The 23,035-nt window shown below is 38.0% G+C and overlaps 1 protein-coding gene across 4 annotated transcripts in view; it reads left to right on the forward strand.

Annotated features, from left to right (window-relative positions):
- Positions 1 to 23,035, forward strand: part of HDAC8 (histone deacetylase 8) — a 225,920-nt gene that overhangs the window by 111,767 nt on the left and 91,118 nt on the right. The window contains exon 11 of one of the 4 annotated variants that reach the window (XM_082716196.1): positions 9,538 to 9,583. The exons of the other annotated variants lie outside the window; for them this stretch is intronic. Within the exon in view, the coding sequence (XP_082572322.1) occupies positions 9,538 to 9,549 (12 nt within the window). The 3' untranslated portion in view covers positions 9,550 to 9,583. Of the gene's footprint in view, positions 1 to 9,537; positions 9,584 to 23,035 lie in introns of those variants that run through there. 4 annotated transcript variants of the gene reach the window in all.

The raw sequence follows: 23,035 nt of genomic DNA on the forward strand, positions 1-23,035 counted from the left end.
TGCCTGTTTGGGGATACTCTCTACTACCTTCCATTTATCATGATGGTTAGTCTGATAGAAACTATTCTATAATTACCAGAATTCAGAAGTCAGGACTTACTTTTTATAGTATAACTTTTGGTGCCTTTTCAAGTTTTTACCATGTATGTATAACTTCTTTCAAAATGTAAATAAATTGTTGAAATTAAAATATAAAGATTAAATGAATATGTTTATCAGACAGACCTGCTTTCATAGACCAGCGCCAGGGAGTGATCATAGTAACAATATATACTAGACAAGTTGAGAAAATTATTTTACCAATCAGTCCCTCATTTTCCTCACCTATAAAATAAGGGGTAATTATGAGGATTAAATGTATTGGTCTACACAAAATGCTTAGAACAGTGGCTGGCATATTTAAGTAATATATATAAATATGTCCATGGATATGTAATAAATAAATAAATAATACTAATATAAATTAAATTTTAGACATTATTATTATTAATGTCAGAAACATTGGTAAAACTCACAGCCAAGGACCTGTTTCTTTTTAGTCCCTCAATATTGAGAATTGGTCCCCAGTAAGTACCTAATAAATTTTTTTAAAATGAACATTGTGCTGTTGTATTGGATGCTGTGCAGATTTAGCCTGAGAGCCCTTGCTGACACGGAGACCTCTGGAACAAAAATGCTGAAAACATATCTAAATGAACTATTATCATTTTATATGAACAAATATGAGTATAAATAGATGAATACTAGAAATTTTATATTTGAGTTGTATATTTAGATAACGTCATTGTGCCAGACATTCAGCAAATAATCCTCCTATTGCAGAAAGGTTTTATAGAGGTAGAATTTAAGAGCTGTTTGAGAAAAGAACTTAACATTTATTAAGTACCAATTATATCCCGTGTAAGTATATCTATATGTTAGATCCTTTATCTATGTTAACTCATTTATGCCTCTTAGCAATTCTGGGAGGTAGGCATTATCCCTCACTTACCAGTGAGAAAAGTAAGACTCAGAAAATAACTTGACCAGAATCAGCTAGTAAAAATAGCAGAGCCAGGATTAAAACTCAAATTTTTCATATTTCTGGGCTTATCCTTTTTCTCTGCTTTGAATAATAAGACCCAATATTTTGGCATAAAGGATACATAGGAGGAAAATAACTATTTATTAAACATCTACTCACTGACAATGTGCTCTATGTATTATTTTATTTAGTTCTCAAAACATTATTTTATTCAATCCTCACAGTAACTCTGAGAAGGAAGTAAAATAATATTTTTTGAGCACCTGCTGTGTGCCTAACACCTCAGTAGGACTTATATAAATTACTCCATAGGGTCTCCTAACAGCCCAATGAAACCTGTATTGCCCTCACCACTAGGTGGAAACCAAGCTTAGCTTCCACACTTGCCTGCCTCTAAAGGACTGCTGTATTTTTAAGCATTTTTAAGTGTTTTGCTGAACACATATTCCACAAAACATAGCTTTTTAAAGTCTAATCTACACAATCCAAATGTCTCTCTATACCAGGGATTTGGGGTGGTCATGGACCCCTGATGGTCTCTCCTCCCAGATAAATGCTCATAATTACATGATATTGGATACAAGTTTAGAACGCTGAGCAATTTCCTAAAGTCCATCAGTGAATGGATCCATCATTTAAAACAACCACCAAACTAACAGAAATGTGCTCTAAAGAACAGAAGTAAATCTTAGGAAATGAGAGCTTATTAATGGCTTCAATTATTAAGTTTTACAAATCCTCTAGAACACCTATATTTGGCAATTCTGTTATGTTTCACAAAGTTAAATGGTAGTCCTATTTCTCTTTTTTAAAAAGTATTCGCATTATTGACTTTTCTTGTGGTATAATTCTTTGTTATGGGGAGACTGTCCTATACATTCATAGGATGTTGCATTCCTGCCCTCTACTTACAGCATTCCTGCCCTCTATTCACTAGATGCCAGTAGCACACTCCCTGCACAGTTTTTATAACCAAGAATATACCCAGACATTGCCAAATGTCCCCTAGGGGGAGGCAAAATCTCCCCCTGTTGAGAACCACTGGTTTATAGTAATTACATTTATCACTCCTGAATTACTTACAAGGATAAAGGGACTAAGAACCAGACTTTTTTTTTTAATATTTTATTTATTTATTTGACAGAGAGAGATCACAAGTAGATGGAGAGTCAGGCAGAGGGAGATAGAGGGAAGCAGGCTCCCTGCTGAGCAGAGAGCCCGATGCGGGACTTGATCCCAGGACCCCGAGATCATGACCTGAGCCGAAGGCAGTGGCTTAATCCACTGAGCCACCCAGGCACCCCAGAACCAGACTTTTTAAAAGTATATCTTTTTCTTGCTTAATTAAGCTCTCCTATAGTACTTCTCAACTGGATTAAGCAAGGTGATTCATCTCAACAATTAAGTTGCTAGCTGAAGTTACAGTTTTTCTTACCTAAGAGACCAGCAAGAAAGTTGATATCACCACTCTGTTTTGTTAATTGAATGATTGACTTGTCGAGTCATTAAGTCTGCTCAGGGAATATATATTGAATGCTAACAATGTGTCAGGCATTATGCCAGGTGCTGAGGCTATCTGGTGTGCAGTATAGCTGTGCTTCTGGCATCATGGAATGTGCAATCCAGTGAGTAAAAAATAAGTGAAAATAATTATAAATTGTGATAAGTGCCATGATGGAAGCACAAAGAGTACAGAGGTAGAGAAAAATGGATGTATATATGGTCACTAGGAAAGGCCTCTCTGAAGATGTGACATTTAAGGCTAAACTTGAAGGATGAGAAAAAACCAGCCAAGTTAAAACATAAGATAACCAGAGGGCAAGTGTCTGAGGCAGAGTAGGCAACCATATGCAAAGACCATGAGTTAAGAAAGAGTTTAGTGTGTTCTGGGTACTGAACGAAAGTCACTGTAACTAATGCTTGTCAGTAAGGAGCAGGGGATATAAGGTAGAATAGCCAGAGACCAGACTGTCCAGGGCCCTGTAGGCCGTGACAAGAGGTTAGATCTCATTCTTAATAGAGTGGAAAGTTACTGAAGGCTCTAACCAGGAGGAGTGCTGTGATTCAATATGTTTTAAAACTATTCCAAGTGTTGTGTGGAGTGGGGAGGTGTCAAGAATGGAATTATAGAGACCAGTTAGGAGGCTGATGACAGTTCAGGGATGATAGCAGTAGCAGTGGAGATGGAAAGAATGACCAATTTTAAAAAACACTAAAGACCCCACCAAAAGACTACTAGAACTAATAAATGAATTCAGTAAGGTCACAGGATACAAAATCAATGTACAAAAACTTATTTTGCCTCTATACTCTAATAATGAAGCAGCAGAAAGAGAAATTAAGAAAACAATCACATTTACAATTGCACCAAAAATAATAAAATATCCAGGAATAAACTTAACAAAAGAGGTGAAAGACCTGTATGCTGAAAACTATAAAACATTGATGACAGAAACTGAAGAGGACATAAAGAAATGGAAAGACATCCCATGCTCTGTTAAAATATCTCCACTACCCAAAACAATCTACACATTTAATACAATCCCTATCAAAATCCAACAGTATTTTTCACAGAGCAAAAATAATCTTCAAATTTGTATGGAACCACAAAAGACCCTGAATAACCAAAGCAATCTTGAATAAGGAAAACAAAATGGGAGCTATCAAAATTCCAGATTTCAAGTTATATTACAAAGCTGTAGTAATCAGTAAGTATGGTACTGACACAAAAATAGAAATATATATCAATGGAAGAGAATAGAAAGCTCAGAAATAAATCCATAATTATATGGTCAGTTAATCTTCAACAAAGGAAACAATATGCAGTAGGAAAAAGTCTCTTCAACAAATGGTATTGGGAAAACTGGACAGCTACATGCAAAAAGATGAAATAGGACAACTTTCTTACACCATACACAAAAGTAAACTCAAATTGAATTAAGGACCTAAATGTAAGACCTGAAACCATAAAAATTCTAGAAGAGAACACAAGCAGTAATTTATCTGACATTGGCCGTAACAACATCTTTCTAGATATGTCTCCTGAGGCAAGGGAAATAAAATAAAAGCAAGAACAGGCTATTGGGACTACATAAAAATAAAAAGCTTCTGCACAGCAAAGGAAACAACGAACAAAACTAAAAGACAACCTATGGAGTGGGAGAAGATATTTGCAAATGGCACATCTAATAAAGGGTTAGTATCCAAACTATATAAAGATCTGCATAGAGTCTATGAAGTCATAGAAGAAAGACAATTAGTCTGATTGGGGCAGGGGTGTGGGTGTCATAGAAGATATCTTGAAGATGATGTCAAAGCTAAAGACTGAATTGAATATTAGTCAGGTATATAAATGTGTGAAAGTATAGGGGATTAAAGAAACAACAAAGGAAAGGCACACAGCCATGAAACAGCATGATGCCTTTAGGAATTATAAACAATGCAATATTACTAGAACATAAACTTTAAGGTAGGAAATGGGAGGAGATGAGACCAGATACATACCACTGACAATAACTAACAATTACATGCCAGGCAGTGTTCTAAGTGTCTAACATGGATATCTCATGTAATCAAATGCGGAAACTAAGACAGAAAGAGATCGGGTACCTTGCCCAAAGTTGCACACTGCAGAGCTGAGATTCAGACTGAGCAGTTTAACTCCAGGGGCAGTGCTTTTTAACCACAGAAAGTTGTTAAGTATCATGCTAAAGAACTGAGAATGTACCTGTTGGCAGTACTGAGTCATGGAAGGGCAGTGAATGGTCAGATCTATGTTTTGAGATGACTCATGATAAGTTTAAGAGAGGCCAGGCTGGAGACTGTTGCAATATATCAGGCACGTGATGAAGAGAGTTTGAAATAGGGATGGAGACAAGGGAAAGATTTAAGAAATTTTTAGGAAGCAGAATTAGCACAACTTGGTGATTAATTGTATTCTGAGGGTAAAGGAGAAGGAGAAATTTAGAATGTCACCATGTTTTCTGGTTCAGATGACTAGATGATGTTACTATATGATGAATACAGGAGGAGGAGCATTAAAAGTGAACCTTTTTTTTTTTTTTTTTTACATTGAGTATTAAGAGTCAATGGAACACCCAAGTGGATCCTAACCAAGATGCAGTTGGATATGAGTTTGAAGTCCAGGGCATATGTCATGACTGGCTATAGATCTGCATATTACAAGCATGTGATTAAAACCAGAAAGTAAATGAGATTACCATGGAGAATGTGTAAGAAGACCATAGGGCCAATGGAGGAATCTTGGAGAATTTCAGGATTTAAGGGGCCAGCAAAAATGAGCTCACAAAGGAGACTAAAAGTACATTAAGGATCAGCAGTATAACACAAATTAAAATCATGGACTCTAGACCCAGATTTTATATCCTCCAGGCTCTGCCACTTGCCAGCTATGTGACTTTGGACAAGTTACTTCACTTCTTTAAGCCTTAGTTGTTTAAAGATTAAATGTACATGTAATGCATGAAAGCCCTTAGAATAGTGACTAATAAACACATAGTAAGTATTAGCTAATACTTACAGGAAGAAAACTAGAGTAGAATCATGCAAACTAAAGGTGAAAGTTTAAAAGATGGAGAGAATTCTGAGCTGTGTCAGATGCAGCTGAGAAGTCCCATAAGCTAAGGACTTACACATATGCATTATATTCGGCAAAACAGAAGCTTTGGTGACCTTGATGAAAGGAATTTCAATACAGTGGACGAGGCAGAGGTGATATAATAGTAGTTCAAGTGGTAAATTGAAGGTAAAGAAAATAACAGCAAATGCAGGGCTAACTCTTTCAGGGAGCTTGCTGTTTAAGAAAAACTCTGAAGTGAAGTAGAAATATGTATAAGGATGCTCATCTCAGCTTTTTTGATAGAAAAACATGAAATGTCCAAGAGTGAGGAAATGAGAGGTCAATAGTGGGATTGGGGAAAATGGTGAATATTGGAACAGTAATTGAGAATAGAAGGAGCTGACCAGAAATGAGTAAAAGGATAATGAAGAAGCTTGGAAAGTGCGTCTCAAGTTCAAAACTGATTGGTGATACCTGTCTATCCAGTGATAGTTTCCTTCAGTGGTGACAGGACAGAAAAGGCAAAGGCAAAAGTGCAGAGGTTGATCTGGAATGGTGATTATGCCAGACATATGAGGCAAAAGAGGTTGAAAGTGATGTTGAAAGAGGGTTCCAGTGTATAATCATGTGTTGACCTCACATGTGGATGTGAGGCCAAAAGGAAGTGGACAAACCAGGAGAAAGTAGGGTTCAGGGCACTGGGGTGTCTCTGTGAGAGGTCAGAAAATTGATGGGACCAGAACTTGGACTCAGTGTAAGACATTGGAGGCAGCATGAAAGAAAAGGCATAGATTTTAAAATCAGACAGACTGGAATTTGAATTGCAGCTCCAGTTCGAATATTTACATGACTTTAGAAAAGTTCCTTGACCTCTGTAAACTTGTTTCCTTATGTGGTAAAATAAGTATAATGACACCTATCTCAGAAAAACTGGCACGTTGACATCGTTCAGTAGTTGTTAGCCCCCCTTTCTCCCACTCAGCATTTATTGGGCACCAATCATGAAAGATTGTTTTCTGGGGACATGAAGGTAAAAGTCACTTCATGTCCTTTTAGGGACTCATGATTTAGCAGAAGTGATGTAAATACAGAGAGGTAAATAACAATACAATGTAACTGATCAATTATAGCTTCAGTTACTCTGTACAATAAGAGCAGTATGAACACAGAGCTGTGGGAACCCAGTGAAGATGTGATAATAGTGCCTGATGGAGTGAGGGAAGGCTTCCATGCAAAGAAATTCACAGACCCAATTTTTAGTTCTAATGTTGCTTGAAAGAAAGTAGCAGCAAATGGGTAGATGACACTTTAAGGGGGGAAAGCAAAGAAGCTTTTGCTTTTATTTTCCTAGACAGTATTCCAAGGGGCAACAGGTTCAAGAGAACTGTTTATTCAAGGAAAATGACCTGTGCTGGTCTGTTAACTGACAAGTAGTATGTAATGAAGTGAAAGAATTTAAGGTGACAGAGAGGAAAGGAAATAATCAGGAGTTTAAGGTTCCAGAGGAGCTAAAATCTGGAACCCATATTAGGGATGTACTCATAGACAGGATACAAAATAGCCCCTTCTCTAAAATGAGGAGAAAGGAAAAAATGATAAAAATAGACACAGATAACTTGCATCTAAAAAGAGGAAAGAGGTCAATTTGTGGAAATCGTGTTCTATCTATATGCAATTTTTCTTGGTTTTTATAAACCAAGAATATGTCCTTAATATGTTCACAACAAATTTGAGGAGCTAAGTCCTACAACTAATGGACTTGCCTGTTGGTGAAATGGAAGCAACAGAAATAAAGATCCTCCCCTTTGCACATGGAAGAAGGGGGTGCTGACTGCTGGCAGCAGCAGGAAAGGACCATGACACGGAGCAGCAACCTCTTCTCACTTGCTTTCACCTTCAGTTCTTAAGTGACTACATGAAACCCTGTTGCCCATTCTAGTTTTTTTGCTTTTTTTTCTCCAGTCCAGTTACATGCACGCCACATGAAGTAATTTTCCAACCTGAATTTTGCCCATTTATGAATAGAATTGGCAGCACACACGGCAGCTGTGCTGGCTTAATGGACGCAAAAGCATTTGGCTGCATTGTGCTCTCGCCTAACCTTTGCAGCCAGTGACTCCCCTTTCTGGGATACTGTCCCACAATTACTTCTCACTGGTGTGTACCTCCAGGAAGCAGACCTTTTGAAAGGAGGCTTGCTAGCTGTGATGTGGAGCTAGCATCTTTGCCTAGCCCCAGTAAGAACATAGTAGGGGGTAGGCCCAGGCACTGGGAATTTTTCCAGCTGCTTTTTGCCCAAAACCTCTTCAAATTGTACCATTTAATAAAATCAGAGGAATTAATTAAAACTGCATGGAAGACGCCTTTAGTTAATTGTTGCTTTCCTGCTTCTACTCTAAGCACATGCCAAAGTAACAAAATGTCTGTTCAAATTGGAACCAGACTCCTTGTCCTTTTACTATTAAGTGAAAGATGTCTACATTTCCTGCTAGATCACATGTTGGCCTTGTAAACTTTAGGACTTTTTTTTTTTTATAACCAGGAAAAAATTCCAAGGGAGGAAGAGTATCCCTGTAAGGAGATAGAGTTTCTTCCAATGTGACAAAGAAAACAATTTCTCCTTAAAGGAGTACCATAGAGGATGAGGACCCAGGAAGGTAAAGAGATTCTGCTTCTTTAAAAGTAATTAACAGAGCTCACTGAGAAAAGCAAAAAAGAAAGGAAACTAATAGTTATAGGGCACCTACTATATGCCAGGTACTACACTGGATGTTTCCACAGGCCTTATTTCATTTAACCTTCACAACAACCTTGTGAGGTATTTATCTACATTTATAGAAAACTGTGTCTCAAAGAGGTTAGCTGGTTGGTCCAAGATGCCATGCCTAATGAGTGAGTAGTAGAGGGAAATAAAGGAAGATCTACAAAGATATTTAGGCAAGAGAGTGGATCCCTGTTACCCCCATTTTGAAACTAGAGGATTAGTTGTATTTTTTTTTAAGACTCATTGTGTCAGTGGGCAGTACTTCTCAGTTCCTGAAGTGACCTTATACTGGAAGGTTAATCATCATTTATAAAAAGGAACTAGCGTTCTTTGGGCATTTTGATTATTTCCCTCTTGTCTCCATGTTCATTCTCTCAAATCCTCCTAGCGGATCTTCCAAACTAGTCACTTCCTCAACTAATTAACATACATTCTCCATTCTTTCTATTTGTTTGTTCATTATTCAACCAACAATCATTTATTAAATGACTACTATATGTCAGGATTCTTGTGGGTGCTAGAAAAGCAAAAATGAAACTCAGTTTCTGCTCTAGAAAGATTCACAATCTAAAGGGGGCCACAGGCGTAGAAACATTGGTTTAAATCCTATTATAGAGAGAAATGATGGATCCAAGTTTTGTAGGTCTGAAGTACACACGGGTTTTTTTGGGGGGGGATTGCTATTTAGGAAACAGAACATAAAATTAGGTACAAATGAATATTTAGAATGATAAAAGAAACTGCAACAACTTAAAAAAAATTTTAAGCTGAAAGATACAGCAAACCTCACAAAATCCAAAACCATTCCAATGTGTCATATTAGTTAAATGTATGATGCAACTGTAGTACTTTTCTCCTAAATTTTTTTTAGCTGCAAGTGTTTTTGTAATGTTGGGTTTTTTTTTTAAGATTTTATTTATTTATTTGACAGAGACAGATCACAAGTAGGTAGAGAGGCAGGCAGAGGGGGTGGGGAAGCAGGCTCCCCGCTGAGCAGAGAGCCTGATGCGGGACTCGATCCCAGGACCCTGAGATCATGACCTGAGTCGAAGGCAGCAGCTTAACCCACTGAGCCACCCAAGTGCCCCTGTAATGTTAGTTTTAATAGAAAGAAAATTCAATCATTCCTTTAGCATGCTTGATCAAGATTTGTTCTTTTATTATTAATAGGTGGTGTATTAATGTGCCCAGGCTGCCATAACAAAATACCAGAGAATGGGTGCTTTAAACAATAGAAATTTATTTCCCACAGTTCTGAAGGCTGGAAGTCCCAGATCAAGGTCCAGCAGGATTTGATTTCTGGTGAGTCTTTCATGGCTTTTTGTCTGAATATACATGGTAAATGAGGAAGAAAAAGTAAAAGATCTCTCTTTTACTTCTTAAAAAACCACCAATCCATCTGGCTTAGGGCCCCACCTTTATGACCTCATTTAACCTTAATTACCTACTAAAGGCCTTATCCAAAAACAGCCACACTGGGAGTTAGGACATCAGCAGATGAATTTGTGAGGGTGAGAGGGGGACACAATTCAGTCCATAGCAGATGGGATGCATAAAACATGTGACTATACACACAGCCATACTCTCTGTAATACTGCTTAGATTTGGATCCTTAAAAAATAGGAATTATGATCAATTCTATGTTGTACAATTTCAACAAGAAAAGAAAAAAAGCACAGTTTATTTATAATTGTATATGATATATTGACTATATTTTTGAAAGGAGAAAACTTCCATTTTGACTAGGCATCATTAAAAAACAAATCCTCCACTTAAAATTTAAATGCAGTGACTTGAAGAATTTTCCAAAGACTAAATTCGGACTTTGTACATTTTAAACACTATGTCTGCTCTATTACCCAATATGTCAAAGACCAGGCACTATAGAATACATTCACATCACAATATTGCCTCTGGCTCTGTCATTTTTGGGTGAAGATGTTGGGTGAGTCAGGATACTGGGCTACGGGAACATCCCTGAAGCCACTCCTTTACCACTAGCAATACATTAACTATACACATAAGTTACTGTGAACCACATAAATAATATCCCACTAATCCCACACTAAATCTGTTCACAACTCAACTTCCTTTTAGCTATTCAAGTGGTACCCAACACAGAGGGGAAGTCTGATAGAGGAAAACAATCTTAACCAAATGTGATTAAGTATCTTACTTCGCAAATTAGAAAAAAAATTGTAAAAATAATGTTAGGGCCCTTCCCAGGACCTTAGAAGGGGTCTGCCCAAGTGAGGGGCTGTGAAGATTTATGATTAGCTTCATGGTAAATTAACCTCCAAAGAAAGATATATTCACATTTCTTTAGGTGATCAGCAAAAGCTTTACAAGGGTGGTGATATTTGAGTTGGATCTTTAAAGGTACTCAAGGGAAGGGACATTTTAAGACAAGTGATTGCACATAAAAATCCAGAGAGGCATTAAAGAACACATGGTCTTGGGGAAATATAAATAGTTTACTACATCTGTAGGGCATCTGTGGGACTGGTGGGAGATGAGGCAGCAGAGAGGCAGACCTGCAATTGAAAGACATCAAACTTGGAAAGTCATGGAAAGCCGTGCTTACATCCTTTCCTGAGCTACCTTAAGTTCTCTGATCCTCACTGGGAGCAAGAAATTAGTTTTATCTGTTCCTATTAAGGGTATAATAGAATAACAAGACAGAAAATCAGGAAAGATAAAGAACTCATTACTACCACCAACCTAGAGGATCTAATTGACATTTATAGAACATACTATCCTATAACAGCAAAATACACTTCTTTTCAAGCACTCATGGAACATACACCAACAAAGATCATATAAAAAATGATGAAGTAGACAACCCCAAGGTACTGTCATCCCCCCACAGAAACATAGAGAAGCAAACAAAAACTGTCAGAAACAACTTTGTCAGAACCCTAGAAAATCAAAAATTGATAAGCAACCAAGCAAATGCCAGATCAAGGAAAAGTACACTTAAAAATGTTAAGAGGGGCGCCTGGGTGGCTCAGTGGGTTAGGCCACTGCCTTTGGCTCAGGTCATGATCCCAGGGTCCTGGGATCGAGTCCCACGTCAGGCTCCCTGCTGAGCAGAGAGCCTGCTTCCTCCTTTCTCTCTCTGCCTGCCTCTCTGCCTACTTGTGATCTCTCTCTGTCAAATAAATAAATAAATTCTTTTAAAAAAATGTTAAGAAACCAGGGTGTTACCACTTTATACCCCATCTTAATGGCTGTTATTTTAAAAATTGGAAAATGACAAATGTTGGTGATGATATGGAGAAATTGGAACTCTTGTTCATTGCTGGTATGAATATATAATTGTACATCTGCTGTGGAAAACATCTTTATGGTTCCCCTAGAAAATAAATAGAATTGGGGCACCTGGGTAACTTAGTTAAGTGTCCGACTCTTGAGTTTGGCTCAGGTCATGATCTCGTGGTCCTGGAATTGAGCCCCACATAGGGCTCTGTGCTCAGCTCAGAGTCTGCTTGTCCCTCTCCCTCTGCTCCTTGCCCCATTAGTGCTCACTCACTCTCGCTCTCTCTCAAATAAATAAAGAAGTAAATAAAATCTTTAAAAATAAAAAGCAGAATTACCATATGATCCAGCAATTCCCCTTCTAAGTATATACCCAAAAGAAGTGAAAGCAAATATTAATGTTATTTGATACAGCATTATTCAAGAAAGCCAAAAGGTGAAAACTACCAAAAACTCCATCAAAAATGAATGGATAAACAAAATACGGTATATGCATACAATAGTAATTTATTCAGCCTTAAAAAGGAATGAAACTCTAATACATACTATAACACAGATATAAATATTATACTAAGTGAAATAAGCCAGACTCAAAATGGCAAACACTGTATGCTTCCACTTATAATAAGTACTTAAAATAGGCAAATACAAAGAGACAAAAGTTACCCTACAGGTTACTGGGGGATGGGGGTGGGAGAAATAGGGAGTTATTGTTTCATGGATATGTAACTTCTGCTTAAGATGATGGAAGAGTTCTGGAAATGCATAGTGGTGATGATTATACAGTATTGTGAATGTACTTAATGCCACTGAACTGAACAATTCCAAATGATTAAAATAGTAAAAACAAAACAAAACAAAAATATTTCAACCAAGAATTGGAAGATACAGTTGAAGAAATCTCTTAAAAAAAAACTAGAAGGTAGGAAAATGGGAAATGGAACAGAGAAAAATAAAGTTAGAGAATCAACTCATGAGGTCCAACATTCAATAAGAATAATTCCTGAGAGAACGAAGAAAATTAAGGGGAGGAAATTATCAAAGAAGTGATTTTTAAAAATCACCCCAAACCTAAGGACACAACTTTCCAGACAGACAGGGTTCATTTATTGGTTGCCTACCACCATGAAGGAAAAAAACTCTCAAGACACAGCATTATAAAACTTTAGAACAAAGAGGGAAAAGAAACTATCCAAAAAGCAGGAGATCCCAATGAGAAAGTTTCACATTAGAAGATCCAGAAATCAGAATAGCTTTGGACTTATCAACAATACTGAAAGTTTGAAGACTCTGAACCAATACCTTTAACAATCTTGAATTCTATACCCATCAAAACTATCAATCAATTTCCAGGATAGAATATAAACATTTTCAGACATGCAAGGTCAGGAACTTTGGAGTAAGTGTCCAACAAAATGAGGGCAATAAATCTGGAAAAAAGGAAGACCTGTGATCCATGAAACAGGATCCAAAGCAGAAAAGAACAGCAGGAATTTCTTAAGGTGTTAGTAAAGGGAAACTCCCAGATACCAGCTGTGCAGAAGGCCTAGAACTCAAACAGTACAGATTGGAGAGTTCCAAGGGAAAGGCTTGAGGAGAAAATGAGATTTACAAATTGCATGGTATGGTTGACAGTACTGAAAGGACTATTACTATTCTGAATGTCAGAGTGTTGCATGAGTTAGGAATAAGTACACAGACATGGATACACAATAGTGATCAGTACATAGAAAGCTAAGCAACGTATCCAAGGTAAGGTAATATTTAATCCCAGAAAAATAATTTCCAAGGAAGAAAAAGTAGTCATACTTTAGCACATGGTTCAGCTGTGGCAGTATTTGTTGTCACTATAATTTAAACATTGAATGGTAATTTAGCCAAGAAATCAAGGATAAATAAATAGAGAGTATAAGATAAGGTGAATTGTATATAGATGGTTGTGAAGACAGTAGTAGGATTGAATCCTAATCCTCCATAGAAGGGAGCCAGTAGAGCTTATCAAAAGCTGAAAAATAATTAGCAACCTTCTTGTGTTATTTGAACATATAGAGAAGAAAACTAGGAAAAGCTAAAAGAGTGAAAAGTGACTGTTTCTGGTAAGTGGAAATTGGAAATTGGAGAAGGTAGAGAATTGCTATTTGTCCTCATAAGACTTAGGTAATGTTTGACATTGTAAACTATATTCATGTTGTTAAACTACTTTGATCAAAATACAAATTAAAGTTCAGGGTCAAATCCAAAGGTGTACCATGTAATGTTAGTCCATATGCAATGCCCACTAGGATACTATTAAAGGAAAAAGAAACAGCTCATGGTACAAATAAAAAGATACCTAATTTTTTCTTAATGGTAGGAAAGCTTTCTAGTATTCTAGTATTCTAGTCCCTGGTTGGGTAGCAGTCATGAAAACAGTAGCCCTCCTCCTCATGTAGGACATGGTTTCAGAGGGAATAGAGCACACCTAATTTGGATAAAAGGAATAAACTAGACTAAACTAAACTAAAATTTTTTAAAAAAGGAATTCAAAAAATAAAAATGCAAAAGAAAAACATAGGTGTATGTATCAAAAAGTTCAGGTTAGAAGGGTATTATGGAATTTGATGTACTGTACAGCTCAATGTGATGGTAAATAGGTTAAAAAAATTACCTATGTGTAAAAAAAAAATTAACCAGAATAGTGGGAACAAGTGAACAATAAAAGTTTTCCTATGAAGTAGTGGTTGTTCTCTTGTAGTCCTTTTTTTTTCTCTTTTTTTTTTTTTCTTCTTTCTTGGTTTGTTTTCTGGGGGAGGGGCCTGCCACGTGGGTTGTCAGTCAATGATGTTTCCTGAGTTAAGTCCTCCCGCCCCCCTCAAGGGGGTGGGCTTTGAGGAAACTGGTTTTTTTTTTCAGGCTTTTGTTCTCTGGCGGTTTTTATGTTTGTTCACTTTTTTTTCTCTCACCTTGACCGCTTTTGATGGTTTTTGTAGTTTTAGAGGAAAACAAACCACACCCTGATCTCCCTCTCAGAGAGAGGCCTCAGTCTGGCTGCAGAGCCGAAATAAGTTCCCCCTTGGCCGCTGGCAGAGCAGGCTCCAAGTTGCAGACCCTGGGGATGCAGGATCTTTTGCTTGTACCCAAAGCCAAGGCAGTGGCGGCTGTCTGGGAGCTCCCGACCGTCAGAGAGGTTCCAAGCAGCGATCGCACACTGAGATTTTCCCGCTGGCCCGGGCTGGGAGTGCCTGGTCTTGCTGGGTCTAAGAGTGCCCGGCTTGTGCGCACCTCTTTCAGGGGCGGCTATGGGTCGCGCGCGCGCATCTCAGGCACTGAGAACGGGGCGCAAGTCCGAAAGCACCAGGCTGGGCTTTTGCGCACCTCTGTCAGGGGAGAGTTTGGGGCACGCGGCTTAGGCTCTGAAACAATGGCGCGGGTCAAAGAGCGCCGACCGGGGCCTTTGTGACTCTCTCAGGGGAGCATGAGGGACATGCACGTGTATCTCAGGCTTTGTAGTGGGGCTCGCGTGTTCTGCCGACTGGCGTGGCTCTCATCCCCTCACAGGAGCTAGAACCCATGCATTCTTGGGCGCGCTGGTGGCTTAGGGACCAAGACCTGGTTTCTCCGCCGCACTCTCTCTGCCTCAGTGCCGGGGAAGTTGTCCTGGAACCGGGGACTTAAGCCCCTGTCCCTAGCCGCCCCAATTCCCACAATTTCCCCCCACGATCCTTTGCTCTTTTGGAGTGCTTTCAACCAGTCTCCAAGTTAATGCTGGTCCCCAGACGCAGGGCACTCTCGCTCGTATTGGGGTATTACTTTCCAACTGGTCGCCTCTGGTGGCTCCCTCCCCCTTTTGTTTATCTTCTGATATCAGTCCGCCATTCCCACTTCGCTTTACCTGCCCACTGGCGTCTTCTGCCCCTGTAGAGATCCAGACACGTATAATTCTGATCTCAGGCTGATTTCATGGGTGAATGGAGTTCTTTGGTAGGTAATCAGCTCACTTTGGGGTATAGGCTGAAAAAGGCGCCTCCCCCTAATCCCCCGCCATCTTGTCCCCCCCCCCCCCAGCACACCTAATTTGAAAAGTATTGTGTAAATCTATTCTAATCCGTCAAGGATTACCTGAGTGAAAGACACCAGGCACTTATCTGTTTTCCTGACTTGGAACTCGGGTCAGAAAAGTGGCAGGCATTGCTTGGAAACATCTTAAGGTAGATGAATAACCCACAGATGTCTGAGGGAAAAGATTATAATTGAGACATGCAACAGACAACCTGAGGCCTAGAAGGAAAAGCCAATGAGTGCTTCTTTGAAAATTAAGGCCATCAAAAGCACCTATGTGTAAGCAAAAATGCACAAGGAGGCTAGCATGCTCAGGAAAGACCTGAGTGAACCTTAAAGACTAGAAAGGTGTTTTATTTGTTGGTCTCTTTTAAACTCCTAGAATTCAAGGAAATATCTATACTAGAAATTCAGTAGAGGATTCAGGCACAAGATAGAATCAGTGAAACAACTGAAATTATCCAGTTCAAGGTTCAGAAAGAAAAAAGAATAAAGAAAAGTGAACAGAGCCTAAAGGACCTGTGGGACACCATCAAGGGGAACAACATATAAATCATGGGAGTCCCAGTAGAAGAGAGAAAGAAAGAGTCAGAAAGAATATTTGAAAAAGGGGCGCCTGGGTGGCTCAGTGGGTTAAAGCCTCTGCTTTCAGCTCAGGTCATGATCCCAGGGTCCTGGGATCGAGCCCCACATTGGGCCCTCTGCTCAGCAGGGAGCCTGCTTCCTCCTCTCTCCTCTCTCTCTGCCTGCCTCTCTGCCTACTTGTGATCTCTGTCTGTCAAATAAATAAATAAAATCTTAAAAAAAAAAACTTTAAAAAAAAGAATATTTGAAAAAGTGGCTAAAAACTTACCAAACTTGATCAAAGACATTATCTACACATCCAAGAATCTCAATGAATGCCACGTAGGATAATGTAAATAGATCTAGAACAACACTCATTATAATCAAAGTTGAAAGACAAAGACAAATAGAGAATGTTGAAAGCAGCAAGAGAGAAACAACTAGTCACATACAAGGAATCCTCAATAAGATTAAGAGCTGACTTCTCATTGGAGACCATGGAGGCAAGAAGACAGTTAGATGACATATTTGAAATACCAAAAGAAAAAAAAAATTGTCAACCAAGAATACTATATTTAGCAATAAAGATCTCTAATAAAGGGAACTACATGGGCAATTATAGAGGCCAGTATTATTATATTTTTGGTATGTAAGTCCACTCTTTATTTCCTACATGACTTAAAAGACAGATGCATAGAAAATACCTACAAATCTATGTTACTGAACACACAGTATATAAAGTTGTAAATTGTGACAATAACAACATAAGGACAGGGACAGAAGTGAATAATAACAGAGTTTTTATATGCTATTGAAGTTAAGTTGGTATCTATTTAAACTACAGTGTAATAAATTTGGGGTGTTAAATGTAATCTCCATGGTAATTACAAAATAAATGTATTTTTAATTTGAAAATGAGAAGATAACCAAAAAGGTTCACTGCAAATAATCAGTTAAATACAAAAGAAACTAGTAGTGGAGAACATGAGAGACAAAAAGGTATAAAGGTTTAAGAAAAAACAAATAACAAAAGGGCAGAAATCCTTCCATATCAGTAAATATATTAAATATGAATGGATTAAAGTCTCAAACCAAAAGCAGATTGCAAAAAGTGAATTTGAAAAAGAAACATGGTCCAATTATATGCTATCTATGAGAAACTCACTTTAGATCCAAAGACACAAGTAGGTTGAAAGTGAAAGAATGGGGAAAAATTTTCATACAAATATGGTAACCAAAAAAAGCTTAGGTGGCAATACTAATACCAGACAAAACAGAAGTTAAGTCAAAAGCTATTATATGAGACAAAGAAAGATATTATGTATTGATAAAAGGATCCATTCATCAGGAAGATATAACAATTATAAACTATGTGCACCATACACAGAGCCTCAAAATATAGAATGCCAACATTTACACAATTGAGAGGAGAAATTGTTGTACTATAATAGTTGGAGACATCCAGTACACCACTTTTGAAAATGAATAGAACATCTAGACATAAGTGCAGTAAAGAAATAGAGGACTTGAACAGCATTTTAAACCAATTAAACAGACATAGAGAGCAATTCCCCTCTATAACAGTAAAATGCATATTATTTTCAAGGGCACATGAAACATTCCCCAGGATAAACCATTTTGTGTTAGGACACAAAAAAAGTTTTAATAAATTTAGGAAGATTGAAATTATACAAACTTCTTCTCCAACCACAATGGAATAAAGCTAAAACACAATAACAGAAAGAAAAGTAAAAAGTTCAAAAATATGTGGAAATTAAGCAGTGCAATCTTAAAACAACCAGTGGATCAAGGAAGAAAACACAATACAAATTAGAAAAAACCTTGTGATAGATAAAACCGAAAACACAACGTACCAAAACTTCTGAGATGCAGCAAGAGATAATCGGAGGGAAATTTATACCTGTGTGTCTACATTAAAAAGAAGACTTTGATGAAGTCCCATAAGTTCATTTTTGCTTTTGTTTTCTTTGCCTTTGGGGACATGTCTTGAAAGAAGTTGCTGTGGCCGATGTCGAAGAGGTTACTGCCTATGTTTGCCTCTAGAATTCTGATGGATTCCTGCCTCACGTTGAGGTCTTTTATCCATTTTGAGTTTATCTTTGTGTATGGTGTAAGAGAATGGTCGAGTTTCATTCTTCTACACATAACTGTCCAATTTTCCCAGCACCATTTGTTGAAGAGACTGTCTTTTCCATTGGATATTTTTTCGTGCTTTGTTGAAGATTATTTGACCATAAAGTTGAGGGTCCATATCTGGGCTTTCTACTCTGTTCCACTGGTGTATGTGTCTGTTTTTGTGCCAGTACCATGCTGTCTTGGTGATCACAGCTTTGTAGTAAAGCTTGAAATCAGGCAATGTGATGCCCCCAGTTTTGTTTTTCTTTTTCAACATTTCCTTAGCAATTCAGGGTCTCTTCTGGTTCCATACAAATTTTAGGATTGTTTGTTCCAGCTCTTTGAAAAATGCCAGTGGAATTTTTATTGGGATGGCATTGAAAGTATAGATTTCTCTAGGCAGTATAGACATTTTAACAATGTTTATTCTTCCCATCCATGAGCATGGAATGCTCTTCCATCCTTTTGTGTGTTCTTCAATTTCTTTCACGAGTGTTCTGTAGTTCCTCAAGTACAGAAACTTTACCTCTTTGGTTAGGTTTATCCCCAGGTATCTTATGGTTCTTGGTGCTATAGTAAATGGAATCAATTCTCTAATTTCCATTTCTATATTTTCATTGTTAGTGTATAACAAAGCAACTGATTTCTGTACATCGATTTTGTATCTTGCCACATTACTGAATTGCTGTATGAGTTCTAGTAGTTTGGAGCTGGAGTCTTTGGGGTTTTCCATATAAAGAATCATGTCATCTGCGAAGAGAGAGAGTTTGACTTCTTCGTTGCCAATTTGAATACCTTTTATTTCCCTTTGTTGTTGCTGTTGCTGTTGCTAGGACTTCTAATACTTTGTTGAACAAGAGTGGTGAGAGTGGGCATCCTTGTCATGTTCCTGATCTCAAAGGGAAGGCTGTCAGCTTTTCCCCATTGAGAATGATAATCGCTGTGGGTTTTTCATAGATAGATTTTATGAAGTTGAGGACTGTTCCCTCTATCACTATACTTTGAAGCGTTTTAATCGGGAATGGATGCTGTATCTTGTCAAATGCTTTTTCTGCTTCAATTGAGAGGACCATATGGTTCTTCTCTCTTCTCTTATTGATTTGTTCTGTCACATTGATTGATTTGCAAATGTTGAACCACACCTGCATCCCATCTGGTCATGGTGGATAATCTTTTTTTTTTTAAGATTTTATTTATTCATTTGATGGACAGAGATCACAAGTAGGCAGAGAGGCAGGCAGAGAGAGAGGAAGGGAAGCAGGCTCCCTGCTGAGCAGAGAGCCTGACATGGGACTCCATCCCAGGACCCTGAGATCATGACCTGAGCCGAAGGCAGAGGCTTTAACCCACTGAGCCACCCAGGTGCCCTGGTGGATAATCTTTTTAATGTACTGTTGGATCCTATTAGCTAGGATCTTGTTGAGAATCTTGGCATCCATATCCATCAGGGATATTGGTCTGAAATTCTCCTTTTTGTGGGGTCTTCGCCTGGTTTGCGGATCAGGGTAATGCTTCATCAAGATCAAAAGTTTCTGCACAGCAAAGGAAACAGTCAACAAAACAAAGAGGCAACCCATGGAATGGGAAAAGATATTCACAAATGACACTACAGACAAAGGGCTGATATCCAAGATCTATAAAGAACTTCTCAAACTCAAGACATACAAAACAGATAATCACGTCAAAAAATGGGCAGAAGACATGAACAGACACTTCTCCAAAGAAGACATATAAATGGCTAACAGACACATGAAAAAATGTTCATCATCATTAGCCATCAGAGAGATTCAAATCAGAACCACATTGAGATACTACCTTATACCAGTTAGAATAGCCAAAATCTACAAGACAGTAAACAACAAGTGTTGGAGAGGATGTGTAGAAAGGGGAACTCTCTTCCACTGTTGGTGGGAATGCAAGTTAGTACAGCCACTTTGGAAAACAGTGTGGAGATTCCTTAAGAAATTAAAAATAGGGGAGTGCCTGGGTGGCTCAGTTGGTTAAGCAACTGCCTTTGGCTCAGGTCATCCTAGTCCCAGGATCTAGTCCCACATTGGGCTCCCTGCTCAGTGGGGGGTCTGCTTCTCCCTCTGACCTCTCCCCTCTCATGCTCTCTCCTCTCATTCTCTCTCTCAAATAAAGAGATAAAATCTTTAAAAAAAATAAATTAAAAATAGAGCTACCCTATGACCCTGAAATTGCACTACTGGGTATTTACCCCAAAGATACAGATTTAGTGAAAAGAAGGGCCATCTGTACCCCAATGTTCATAGAAGCAATGGCCACAGTCACCAAACTGTGGAAAGAACCAAGATGCCCTTCAACAGATGGATGAATAAAGAAGATGTGGTCCATATATACAATGGAGTAGTATGCCTCCATCGGAAAGGATGAATACCCAACTTTCGTATCGACATGGATGGGACTGGAGGAGATTATGCTGAGTTAAATAAGCCAAGCAGAGAGAGTCAATTCTATGGTTTCACTTACTTATGGAGCATAAGGAATAACACAGAGGACATGGGGAGATGAAGAGGAGAAGTGAGTTGGGGGAAATCAGAGGGGGAGACAAACCATGAGAGACTGTGGACTCTGAGAAACAAACTGAGGGTTTTGGAGGTGTGGGGGGTTTGGTGAGCCTGGTGGTGGGTATTAAGGAGGGTACGTATTGTATGGAGCACTGGATGTGGTGCATAAACAATGAATTTTGGAACACTGAAAAAAAATTTTTTTATTTAAAAAATAAATAAATAAAAAGAAGACATCAAATCAGTAACCTACCTCTATACCTTGAGGAACTAGAAAGAGATAACTAAATCTAAAAAAGAAAAGAAATAATAAAGATTAGAACAGAGATTAAAGGAAATAGAAAATACAAAAACAATATAGAGAATCAACAAAACCAAAAGTAGGTTCGTTGAGAACAGCAGCAAAATTGGCAAAACTTTTGCTAGACTGATAAAGAAAAAAAGATAAGATGCAAATAACTAATATCAGAATTGGAAGTAGGTACTACAAACCTTACAAAGATAAAAAAAGATCATAAGGAAATACAATTAACAATTGTATGCTAACAAACTAGTCTAGATGAGATTCTTAGAAAGAAACAAATTACCTGCACTGACTCAGGAAGGAGTAAAATATCTCAGGAAACTTGTAACAAGTAAAGAAATTAAATTAGTAATGAAAAACCTCCCAACAAAGAAAAGTGCAGGACAAGATGGCTTTACCAGTGAGTTCTATGAAATACTGGAAGAAGAAAGAGCAATCCTTCTCAAACTTTTTAGATAATTGAGCATGATGGTATACTTTCAAACTCATTCAATGAGGCCAGACTTATATATAGGTTTAATACAATTCCTACCAAAATTCCAGCATGGTTTTTGAAGATACAATATTATTATGAAATTTATATAGAAAAACAAAGGAACTAGAATAACTGAAACAATTTTGCAAAAGAAGGATAAAGTAGACGGAATCACTCAACTAATTTAAAGACTTCATATTTACCTACAGTAATCAAGACTGTGTGGTATTGGCAAAGGAATAGGTACATCAAGAAAACAGAATAGAGATCCCAAAAGCAGACCCACACAAATACAGCCAATTGACTTTTTATTAAGATCTGAAAGCAATTCAATAGAGGAAACACAGCCTTTTCAATAGATAGTGCTAGAGTATTTAGACATCCATCAGTAAATTGGTAAATTTAGTTTAAGAAGAAGTTGAAATTTGCTGTACTGCATTTGTAGCTTTTCCATAGATCTGAAAGTTTTCACAATTAAAAAAAATGGGAGGAGACATGTAAAATATACTGCAATTAAATAAATTTACAGCATAAGAATATAACTGCCAGCTAACCACAATAGTCTAATCTATTCCAAGGGCATTTCTTTCCCAGGATCAAGGGACCTGGGGTTACTAACCAAAGGGTTACTTGATAAAACATGGATTCAGAATGAAGGAAGTAGAATAGTAAAGATCATAAATAGAGAGGACTGTTTCATAATTGAGTCTACATCCTTAGGGACCACAATATGTATGTCTGTCATATGCATGGTCCACCCAGCTCCCTCTGCTTTCCAGCCACTGATCAGTACATACATATACTTCTCTCTTCCATCCTTCCCCTATACTCTGCATAGCGAGGAATGGGGACTGCTGGACAAACAGTAGCCTATCTTCACTATCTAATCCCTCTTTTAGGGGTGCCTGGGTGGCTCAGTGGATTAAGCCGCTGCCTTCGGCTCAGGTCATGATCTCGGTGTCCTGGGATAGAGCCCCTCATCGGGCTCTCTGCTCAGCGGGGAGCCTGCTTCCCCTTCTCTCTCTGCCTAACTCTCTGCCTGCTTGTGATCTCTATCAAATAAATAAATAAAATCTTTAAAAAAAAAAAACAAATAAGTCTTGCACCACCTTTTTGTAACATATTATTCTTTAGACAGTTTACAGTAAAGATGATTAGATTGCAACTTTCTTTGAGTACATTCTGATCATTCAGATATGCCCTGATCACCTTAATTACACTTGGATGTTTCACAAGTCTTCATCAGTAACATATCTACAACCATGGCTTTGTGTTATTCCACTCAAAGAGTCATTCTAAGCCAATCCCTAAATTTCTGGGCCTTACTGCAGTCTAGACTTTGACTACATTTATTTCTTTAGTTGA

Source organism: Mustela nivalis (genome assembly GCF_964662115.1).
Source record: "Mustela nivalis genome assembly, chromosome: X".
NCBI lineage: Eukaryota > Metazoa > Chordata > Mammalia > Carnivora > Mustelidae > Mustela > Mustela nivalis.